The 12284-nt window shown below is 38.4% G+C and overlaps 1 protein-coding gene across 1 annotated transcript in view; it reads right to left on the bottom strand.

Annotated features, from left to right (window-relative positions):
- Positions 1–12284, bottom strand: part of FREM1 (FRAS1 related extracellular matrix 1) — a 187964-nt gene that overhangs the window by 38235 nt on the left and 137445 nt on the right. The window contains 3 exon segments of the mRNA XM_047767629.1: positions 7073–7190; positions 7193–7216; positions 7895–8096. Of these exon segments, the coding sequence (XP_047623585.1) occupies positions 7073–7190; positions 7193–7216; positions 7895–8096 (344 nt within the window).

Raw genomic sequence — 12284 nt, 5'->3', positions numbered from 1 at the left:
AAATACCATATGATATCACTTATATCTACAATCTAATATAGGACACAAATGAACCTTTCCACAGAAAAGAAAATCATTCACTTGGAGAATAGACTTGTGGTTGCCAAGAGGGAGGGGGTGGGAGTGGGGTGGATTGGGAGTTTGGGGTTAATAGATGCAGAGTATTGCCTTTGGAATGGATTAGTAATGAGAGCCTGCTATGTAGCACTGGGAACTATGTCTAATCACTTATAATGGAGCATGATAATGAGAGAAAATAGAATGTGTACATGTATATGCAACTGGGTTACCATGCTGTACAGTACAAAAAAATTGTATTGGGGAAATAATTTTTAAAAAATAAAATAAATTTTTAAAAAGGAAAGTAAATGGGATGAGACTTGTGAACAGGGGTTTTGGGTTCACTGATATATTACTTAGTCCCTCGTAGAGTGACTAGGATGCAGTAAATGTTCAAGAAATATTTGTTAAAGGAACGAATGAAACTTGCTTAGCCCATAGTTAGCAAAGAAAAGTTGACTACTGAAACTTTCTTTCTCCCAGTCTCTATTAATACATTTCACATAATTTGAAAAAAAACAAAACACAAAGCTCAATGATACAGGTTTTGTTTGTTTTGTTTTGTTTTCTTTATAGCCCTGACTTAACCTAGATTCTTTAGCTCTTAGGGACTGTATTAGCTAGAAGAAAGATGGCACCAGAGTTCCTGTCATGGCTCAGTGGTTAGCAAAAAATCCGACTAGCATTCATGAGGATGTGGGTTCAATCCCTTGCCTCGCTCAGTGGTTTAAGGATCCAGCATTGCCGTGAGCTGTGGTATAGGTCAGACATGGCTCGGATCCCACATTGCTGTAGCTCTGGCATAGGTGGCAGCTATAGTTCTGATTGGACGCCTAGCCTGGAAACCTCCATATGCTGCTGGTGTGGCCCTAAGGAGACAAAAAGACCAAAAAAAAATTGTGTATATGTGTGCGTGTGTGTGTGTGTGTGTGTGTGTGTGTATGGCATTGATGAGCATTCTATCATAAAGCATAATTTCTTAATACATACATACATATATACATATACATACATATATATATACACATATACATACATATATATATATATATACTATTTTCTAAGGCATATGTATGCTTCTCAACATTTGGCCATGTCTAGAGACACTCTGATTGTCACAACTGGGAGGCAGGTGACACTGGCATTTAATGGGTAGAGGCCAGGGATTCTGCTAAACATCCATCAATGTACAGGATCCCGACTCACCCTCTACCCCTACCCCACAACAAAGAATTATCTGGACCAAACAGTCAATAGTGTTGAAGCAGAGTAAAAAATACATACCTTCTGATATTTTATTTTGTGGCTAACCAGTTCATTTATACGAAGCAACAAAGAACCGAAAGGGACATTTGGGATTAAGACTCTATTTGGGGATTTAGGACATTAATCTAGGTTAACGAGAATGTGTGTAAAAGGCACTGCTGCTCTGTGCCTCCATTTCCTCACTTCCTCAAGCATAATAATAATGAAGCTGTACTTCGAAGGGGTTAAATGAACCTCAATGAATACACATCAAGTACTTGGAGCTTCTCAGTAAAAGGTTTTATAGAAGCTAAAATTGTGATTAATTTATTGTTATAACTAGGTCCTCACTTGTAATCAAGTAGCATATGACTTTAGAAAATCAAAATGTTAAAAAATATTTTTTCCAAGTATTCAGTCTAAGACATCAATTCAAAGAGGATGTAAGCTCCAAAGCTTAATGCTACGGACACCTGTGTTTTCATTTCCGTCTTTCTCTCATGATAATGAGGAAACAGTGTTTAGCCAGGAAGCAGCATAGTGAAGGCCCAAAACAAGAGCTTTGCAGTCAGATACATCTCGCAACCATTTATTGTCTTGCGAGATTATGGTCAGTTACTCAGTCTCCTCGGACCTCCATTTCCATTATCTTTAAAATGAGGAGAATCATAATCACGTCAAATGATGAAAATTAAAATTTGTTACTATGTATAAAGCACTTGTACACAGTGGGTGCTTAATAAGGGTGATTTCCCTTCCTCTCCTCTGTGGTTTCTTAGGTCAGGTCTGAAGAAAAACACTTTATAAATTCTGGCTTGCAGGTAATATGAAAGCTTGACTTCACCAATAGTTTCAACCTCTTCCCCTACAATGTGTTTCATAAAAGTTGCTAAAGCGTTGCCAAGTACACCTGCTAGAAATGCTTTTAAGTCTTCTCTTTTAAGGCTAAGGGAATAACAGAACAGCTAGAACAAGGGACACCAAAGGGAGGAGAAGAAGCAAAGCTTGGAATCATGCAGCAGCTGGAGAAGCAGTCACTGAGTTATGAACAGCTTTAGATGGGTCAATTTTTCTTTTGAAGTTCACCTTTTCCTTCAGTGGGCACAAGAAAGAGGTCAGCATAGAAGGGCCGTTAAGAAACTGCCTTGCTTAGAAGTCAGCTACATTCTGTGGTCTGCAAGGTGCTTTTGATGAATGCTGTGGGTCCTCTGTAACTGAGTTTGGGTCAGACCATCTTGAGATTCACACTGGACTTGAGGACAGACGTGGGCATGTGAGCGAGTCACGCCAAAGCATAAGCCAATAAGACGAGTGCTCAACAGGGCCCTGCTGTATAGCACAGGGAACTCTACTCAACATTCTGTGATAATCTACGTGGGGAAAAAACTGAAAAAGAATGTTTTGTGTATATGTATAACTGAGTCACTTTGTTGCACAGCAGAAATGATCACATTGTAAATCAACTCTACTTCAGCAAAACTTTTTTTTTAATTGTTATGAATGAACTTATTTACAAAATAGAAACAGACTCACAGACTTAGGAAACAAACTGAGGGTTAGCAAAGGGAACGGTGAGGGGGAGGGATGGACTGGGAATTTGGGAGTGGCATATGAACACTCTTGTATATGGAATGGATGGTTAACAGGAATCTGCTATATAGCACAGGGAACTCCATAATCTGTGAAAATCTATATGGGAAAAAAATCTGGAAAAGAATAGATGTGTGCATATGTATAACTGAATCACTTGGTTGTATAGCAGAAATTGTCACAACATTGTAAATCAACTATATACCTCAATAAAACTTAAAAAAAAAAAAGATGAGCGCTTATGTTGAGGTCAGGAGGTCAGGGTGCATTTTGGGCTCCACCACTCATTCACTTAGTGACTTCTGGTCACTTACTTAAATGCTTTGAGCCTGATTTCCTTATTGTCCTCAGAGGATTGTGTTTTGAGACTAAATTAGACAATACATGTAAAAACACCTAGCACAGTGCCTGAAATTTAGGTACTTAGCCAAATGGAGATCTTTATGCAAATTTCCATGGATTTCAGTGTTATAACAATTTCTCTTTACAATAAAATGTCTCCCAAATGTATCCCATGAAAAATTGGTTCCACAAGCTATTCTGAGGCTGGGTGGTCATGGTTCTATAGTCAAACTATCTCTCTCTCTCTCAAAGATTCCCAGTGCATAAAAGCATCCTCATGATTCTGGCACCTGAAGCATTAAGCAGCATACAAGCTAACTAGCAATAACTTCATTACATCAAGATTTCCTAACATCATTTCTAACGGATTATTTATTGACCCTTTGGGACTTATATTCAACAGAAATGCTGCCATAGCAAAAATGTGCTAGCAACCAAGATTCTGGGACAATTCCTGCTGAACATGGGTCCTTCTTATTCTTTAAAGAACCTCTTTTTTGATTGCACCCACCACTCCCTTGAGATTCATTACAGAAGCTTTTATCTTTTCAAATATGCAAACTACTAATCTATTAAACATATCAAAGGCAAACAAGGACATCAAGTTCCACAACATTTATCTTATAGATCTTATTGATCAATAAGCATATTTTTGGCATGAGGCATGTAGAAGTTCCCAGGCTAAGGATCGAACCCACACCACAGCAGTGACCTGGGCCACAATAGTGACAATGCCAGATCCTTTAACAACTAGGCCACTAGGGAACTCCTCAATAAGCATATTGATGGTTCCCTTCATGAATCAGCCCAGAGTCAATTTCTAGTTAGAGAGGGGCTTGAGCTGGCCACCAAAAGTCTGTGGAATACTTCCTTCAGCCTACTGTTGTCCCCACATGAATGAACAATAATAATCATCCCCACAGGTTACATTTGTTAAGGACTTTAAATACATAAGATGCTTTCCTATGTTTTACCTAATTTGTTCCTCTAAACAAACTGTGGTATTATCCCCATTGTACTGATGACATAACTAAGGCAACTAAGGTTTGACCCAAGTCAGTGGCAGAGCCAGAGCTCAAACCCTTTACCATGTATTACCTATCCCATAATCCCCAGTGCATTAGATGTGGAGTACACACTAATATTGATACCTGTAATTTATGTTTAGAGTCCTTGAGAAGTAAGCACTTCTCCCATCTTGCTGCCTTGGTGGCCAAAGCCTGGAGAGCAACTGCTCCAGTCTTTAGAGCTGCTGCTGCTCTGTTCCCTTTAGGCTGTTTTAAGCACACTCATTAAAAGTGGGCAAGAACTGGAGTTCCTGTTGTGGCTCAGCGGTAACAAACCCTACTAGTATCCATGAGGATGCAGGTTTGATTTCTGGCCTCATTCAGTGGGTCAGCAATTCGATGTCACCGTGAGCTGTGGTGTAGCTCGCAGACATGGCTCAGATCTGATGAGACTGTGGCTGTGGCGTAGGCTGGCATCTGCAACTCCAATTTGATCCCTAGACTGGGAACATCCATATGCCCCAGGTGCAGCCCTAAAAAAGACTAAATAAATAAATAAAAGTGGGTAAGAGGTCCCTTAGTGCCGTGTGGAAAACCATGCACTTGAGAGCCATGCTTTCTGGGCCTAAATCCTAGACCCTTCACTAATGAGCTGTATGAGCCTGGAAAAGTCACTTCCCATCTCCCTGTCTCAGTCTCCTCAGCTGCGAATTCTGGATTACGGTAGCACTTAACTTCTAGGTGGCTGTGCCGATTAAATGAAGAGCAATGAAATAAAACAAAAAACTATATTGTAAATGCCTGTGGTTTATACTATAGGTGGAACTAGGGTCTGGCTGGTTGTTGTATGTGAAAACAGACCACTACTGGTAACACCGTTTCCTTCTAGGAAAGAAAGTGCTTCTTGTTCCAAAAAACATCTACTTACAAATGTGGTCAGGGACAACTATACCCTTCAAAACTTGTACAGATAAGAGTTGAGTAATTTCTAGCTCCCCCCCACCCCCTCTAGAGAAAACAATATAGGTCAGAATCAAATCAATGTTATTTTGGAATTAAACATCGGTAGGCATATTTTGGCTTTCAGTCTTTACAAGCTGAATGAGAAACATCTTGAGCACACGTATCTGAAAATAGGTATCTAATGCAAGCAGGAGCCTATTTTAAAAGCCTCAAGTAAGGTTATGAATTCTATGATTCTCCAATAAATTTAAGGGTTATTTAAAGTTACAAATCATCTTCAAAAGCAATGTCCGTGGTAATGACAAGGAATGAAAAGGGTATGTAGGCCAACTATATCAATCTAGTTCTATCTCAGAGGAAAAAAAATCTCTGGCATCTGTGTTGCATTCACATGTGGAAGACTAGCAGTCAGCATTAGATCAGTAGCAAGTCTGATCAATGTTCTTATGTCTTTTAGTTGAACTATTGAAAAGCAAGTAAAATCAATTTATTAATATTTTTAGGGCAGGATTAAAAAAAAAAAAACATTCCCTTGAGAATTGGAAGACATTCATCTGAAATTGCAAGTAGGTAATATATTTTCTATAAAAACTTTAATCCAAAGGAATCAGAAAAACTTCGGCAAGAACATTTTAATGGGAAGTCTGCATCCATTATACTTCTATAGTGTCATGATTGTATTTTAATGTCAGGGGACAGGTCTTCCTTGCTCACGTCTATTTCCCAGCCTCTTGTGCCTGGCATAGAGTAGCCACTCAAGAAAAATCTACGGTGGTTATAAATCTCTGGGGAACTAGGTACTACAAGCAATAGAGGTGGAACCCTGGGAACATGTTTTGTTAAGGATGCATTTTTCTAACAATGACTACAGAGACCTCTGCTGGCAGACATTGGGACTACAATTCAGGGTCAGAAAGAAAAAGCAAGGGAGAAAGCAGAGGCAGATTTCTCAATTTTCTTTTCTTCCTTTCTCCTTTTTATTGTCATAAAAGCCCCATAAAGGAGAAGTCCTCATGGTATGTAGTTTGTCTAGGATAGGGTGAATACTAAAACTAGGATAAATGAACACCTTTTCTTTGAAGTGACTGGGAAGAGTATCAAACTTAAAAGAGAAAGAAAAAAACCAGCACACAAAGAACTGGACAATGATGAATCTTTTAGTGATCCACTGATAGCTGGCAAATTATTCAAGGTGTACCGTCAAAAAAAGTCTAGAATAGGGTCTTGGTGAGTGAAATCACTACAGTCTGTCAATACTGTTAATGTTGAAGATTTGTTGCTTTAACTCCTAAGTATCACTTAATACTTCCCCAAGTCTATTTTCCTCTTTTACACTATTCCTCACCTTCCTTATGGTAAGTTTCTTAACTTACAAAAGCAGTTGCTAGTAATCGCTTGGGTTTTTGAGGTTGTTTGAAAGCGAAGATATTTTGCTAAGGCTTCCAGACTTATTGTTTCCAACTCCAGCTATTTTAGAAGACTGTGGTTACTAACGTGGTCCTAGAGTGACCTCTTGCTGCATGATTTGTACATGAACCTGCAAGCTCAGTCCTGGATGTCAGTGAGTTATCAAGGCAGAAATCTCTGTGTGTGTGACAGTGTATGCATTTGCATGCATAAAATGAATGACCCAGCCCTATATAGGCCCTTAACTATGTATTGTTTTCACATTCTGTAAAGCTACTGGCTTTCCCATTACCAAGCAGTAATAGGAGTTTCCCTCTCCAAAATAAATTCTATGAGCTTGTGAAATGGTTTATCAATTTGTCCTCTTAGATTCTGTTTGAAAAAGAACATTTCACTTTCCTCATCAGATACATTCTGGACACTGTATACAGGACTACTGAATAAACAAAAGAATTTACATTTGAGGAGTGGCAGAGTTCCCTGTGGGGTCCATGATTTGGAATTCCATGGTATCTGAATTTACTTCCAAAGATGGATTTATCACGTAGAGAATGGTCTTACTGTTCAAGTCCTTTGGTTAAATTCCTCATTGATAAATTCACCTACAAGAAAAAGGAAGTAATTGATTTCCATGGGTAATCAAACAAAACACGAGCTGATAAAATTTTATGGCTATTTTAACCTCATCTTTAAAAAGGGCAAAAGTATATTTTTAAAGAAATTAATATAATGTAAGTATTATAAAACAAATTCAATGAACTTAAATTAGGCTTTAGAATTATTTTGCCTCAGAAATACCGTACCTTAAATATAAAAATAGAGGGAAGATACAGTAATAAAATCTCTAATTCTGTGCCATTCTGTTTAGTGACATTGTGATCACTGTCTTCATAAAGCAGAAATAATATACAATCCAGAGAAAACATTACACCAAAAATTGTGACTTCAGGATTTATGATAGAAAAACAGTGAGTCACCAATGTGAATTTGCTCCTGACAATGTGTGTTCCTGTGAAGACATTACAATCTGGCTGTTGAGGGAAAAAGTTGTAAACAATAAACAGTTGCGCATCAGTATTTATTTCTCCCACTCGGGATGAATTTAGGAAAACTCGGCTTCAAACTCTCTTTAGCACCAGTCTTGATTTATAAACTGCGTCTATCAGTAAGCCCTGGGGAGTGTTTACCAAATGGGCCTGTGCTTAATTAAATTACTCTCTAGCACTGCCATCACTGGGTACTTTAAAATGAGCAATTACCAGGATTAAGGAAGGCGGTACCTGTGGTTGTGTTCTCCAGATGTCCGTGTTTGGGGCGTTGTAAAATCTTAAAGATGATCTGATTGTCATCGGTGTCAGGGTCTGATGCCTTCAACATGTGGGAAGTGATGTAAATCCCGTAACAGCCATTTTTCAGGAGCCCCACTTGAGATGGGGAATGTAAGAGGGTGATGCTGGGGGCTGCTTTGTCCAGTGGGTCCACCTGAATTGCCAATAAGCACACACAGTGTTACACAAGGCTTCCCTCATCTCCATGCAACACAGGGCTTTTTAATGGTTCAGCAATGGTAAACTCTCCTGAATTTCAGATTCTTTATTCTCTTCATTTATTCATTTCTACCAAAGACTGTCTCATTCACAACATTCTCATATCATAGTGTCCAGGACAGAGGCCAACTTTCTATTGTAAACTTTGATCCAGCTTTATTTATTGCTCCACTGTCTGACTCCCCAACTAGGATATAAGCTCCCTGAGGGTAGACACATTTTTTTTCCCCTAACTGTTCCCTTCACCTAGCACAGTGCCAGACCACAACAGACCACAACAGAAGCTCGTTGAATGGATATATTAAAATGGACCCAAGAATGTATTGCAAACTTACTATTAGTTCCATAGAAGGATTTCCCCTTTTCCCAGTGTTCAATGACTTACACGAACAAAATTGTAAGGGCTTACAAATGCATCGAACATTGTTGTCCTGACTTTGTTTAACCAGCAAAAATGTTGACTAAAAATAAAAATACCTCACTAAAAAAAAGTGAAAGGGGCTTATCTATTGGTATTTGCATATGTTTTATCGACAGTGAGAACCAGGCTGAATTTGTGAAGATTGTAATGGGTAATTACTAAAGAGTGAAAGGGGTACATAGGTCCAAACACTACAAAGGGCCTCATTCAAGGATGATAAGGAGATCAGTTCATCTTACCAATGACTCTTGTAGGTTAGGGATGGAGCATTTTTGCATGGATTAGCACAATTCATCACTGATACCAGAAAATGGGTGTAAGAACACTACCTTTCTTCCTCTCACTCCTAACCATTCACATTTTAACCTTAATTACCTTAAAATGATACTGCTGTGAATCTAGCAAAGATTATGTGTCAATGATAAGACCATATATATTTTTTTTAATATAACATAATAAACTGCTAATCAGCTATTAAAAAGAGAAAGAAGTAGGATAAGCAGGTAATGAAAAATTTCCACAACTCAGTGTTAACTGGTAGGAAAAAAAATCCAAAACTAAAAAACAGCAAGTTGCAGAATAGGAAACTACACTCTAATTTTTGTCCAAAACAAATACATACATATGTTCATACAGACACACAGCAAAATTCTGGGAGCATTTGCACAAATCTGTTCATTGGTCTTCGGATGGGAAAAAATTACCACTTCTCCTTTGAGTATTTCTACATGGAATTCTGTTAACAACCGAATTTTTTTTTTCTTTTTTGTTGGCAAGTTGCTTTTTTATTTTTTATTTTTTTAAAGAAAGTAACCCTACCTCATGTTGGTAAATGTTTGGAGAAACAGACATTTTTATTTTTTGCTGATAGGAATGCAAATTAGTGAAAATTTTCTGGAAATAAATTTGACATACATATATAAAAGTGTACATACACTGTGATCCAAAACTTTTACTTTTTTGTGTGTATCCTAAAGAAATATATATATATACAATTACATATATATACACACACATATATATGTGTATATATATATATACACACACACATATATATGGTTTACTAACACATACCTTGTAATGCAATTAACAAAAAATTCCATAAAACATACACCATTTCTGCCTGAGACTCAATGCCATGCAGTCTTTAAAAACTGTTTTCAAGGAAGATTTAATGACAATAGGAAATTTTTATAAGAGTAGAAACAAGCAATATGCATAACAGTACATATAATTTTTTTGATTGCATAGAATCGAAGAATGGAAGGAAGCCACCAATGACAATGGGATGATGAAGGACTATTTTCTTGTGCTTTTCTGTAGTTTACGAATGCTTCACAACACACAATCATTTTATACACTGAAATAGCAACAAACACTTTCCAAAGTCACAGTCCTTCTCTTCTCCTGAAAATTGTAGATGGCACCCTCAGAGACACAAGATGGGTGGGAGATGGGGAGTCACATAGTCCTCATGGCCTTTTGGGGGAGAAGTTCCAGGGTGGCCAATAGGAAGGATGCTCAATGGCAAGAGAGGAAAAATAATAACACTTCAAGCCATTTGCTTTATCCTCATAATTGGTAAATACTTGAAGGTAGGGTTTTATTTTTTAAATGCTGTATTTTCCTTAAAAATAAAAGCATTATCAGAGTTCCTATGGTGATGCAGTGGGCTAGGAATCTGACTCCAGTGGCTCAGGTCACAGCAGAGGTGTGGTTTTAATCCCTGGCCCAGCACAGTGGGTTAAGGATCTAGCATTGCTGCAGCTGTGGTGTAGGTTGTAGCTGTGGCTGAGATTTAATCCCTGTTCCAAGAACTTCCATATGCCATGGTTAAGGTCAAAAAAAAAAAAAAATTATTACCAAAAGCAAATGAATGCCTGCTGTGATAATTTATTTTTAAAAAAAGGTTAATATCAAGTTCCCATCATGGCTCAGTGGTTAACGAACCCGACTAGCATTCATGAGGATGTGAGTTCAATCCCTGGCCTCGCTCAGTGGGTTAAGGTTTCAGAGTTGCAGTGAGCTGTGGTGTAGGCTGCAGACACGGCTTAGATCCCACGTTGCTGTGGCTGTGGTATGGGCCAGCAGCTACAGCTCCAATTTGATCCCTAGCATGGGAACCTCCATATGCTGTGGGTACAGCCCTAAAAAGACAAAAAAAAAAAGTCAATATCTATACTCTGGTTACATGGCCCCCATGTTCTGTCTTTGGTAATACTTATGTTAAAATCAAGCCTACTCTAGCTAAATTTCTAATTTCTTCCAAGCCAGGTCTTTTGGCTCAGTATACCAAAATAGCATTTTAAAATACTGGAGTGCAAGACATTTTTTGTTAAAAGCCAGATTCCTATGATCACTTGTGTTGGATTTACTAAAAATCATCTCATGCATGCCTAAACCATAGACAGCAGTGATTCTGGTCCTTTCTCCCACACTCCAGTCCTGTCCCATTTTAAGAAAGATTACAAGGGAGTTTCTGTTGTGGTTCAGCGGTAACGAATCTGACAAGTATCCACGAGGATGAGAGTTTTATCCCTGGCCTCGCTCAGTGGGTTAAGGATCCAGTGTTACTCTGAGCTGTGATGTAGGTTGCAGACATGGCTCGGATCCTGCCATACTGTGTCAGTGGCATAGGCTGGCAGCTACAGCTCTCATTTGATCCCTAGCCTGGGAATTTCCATATGCCACAGGTGTGGCCCTAAAAAGATTAAAAAAAAAAAAAAAGAATAAAGATTACAGGAATCATTGAAGCAAGATTACAGAATCTTGATCAGATAGACATGATTTCCTACAAAATGAATGTCAGACTAGTGCCCGCTGTTATCAGTAACATACACCTGGGTTTTGTACTGAAGTCCAGCAACTTTGCCCTCCATGACCCAGTTGGGGCCACTGGAGTAGTGCACCCTGCTTAGGAGACTTACATGGACCAATTCATCACTCAGTGGTGGTAGACATCAAATTGTCTCGCCATAAAAAGCTCCTGAAAGCAAGAGACTGAGGAGGTCACCTCTCCTGCACTGCTAGAGGGTTTGGTCACATCCTAAGTGCTTCCAGAGCCACCAGGACGTTCGGGAAAATTACAGGAGAAAGTTTGAGGCTTTCTTTGATGGGTTTACACATAAGGAAAGGTACACCTTGTATTTTTAATGAAAAATCCTTTAGAGCACACATTCAACATTTTCCTACCAGTAAATTCTACAATTTCCTAGAGATAACTATCTTAGGATAACCACGCTCTTTAAGATAATTTTGGTGTTGGGATAAACCTGATTTAAGTTCTGGTACTTTCTGTAAACTCTACCCCCTTTTCTCTCTCTGTTCTGGAGTGTAGGAAGGAACTTTTAGGGCTGCACTCAGAATTAATAATGCCTACGTATTTGCAACCTAGTAGAACAGAATATTATTCCAGATGGGGCAGGACAGTGACATTTCTCTACAAAGCACGGTGAGTCGGAAGTCAAGAAAAAGATATTAAATACATGGAATGGATGAATAACAAGGACCTACTGTAGACCATAGGGAAATCTACTCAATACTCTGTAGTGACCTATATGGGAAGAGAATCTAAAAAGGAATGGGTATATGTATATGTATAAATGATTCACCTTGCTATACACCTGAAACTAACACAACATTGTAAATCAACTATATTCCAAGAAAATTTAAAAAAGAGATTATCAATAGACCAAAGAGTGG

This window comes from Phacochoerus africanus, chromosome 2 (assembly GCF_016906955.1).
Source record: "Phacochoerus africanus isolate WHEZ1 chromosome 2, ROS_Pafr_v1, whole genome shotgun sequence".
In the NCBI taxonomy this organism is placed as follows: domain Eukaryota; kingdom Metazoa; phylum Chordata; class Mammalia; order Artiodactyla; family Suidae; genus Phacochoerus; species Phacochoerus africanus.
The sequence above is the reverse complement of the archived record's forward strand: the minus strand, read 5'-3'. Positions and strand labels throughout refer to the sequence as shown.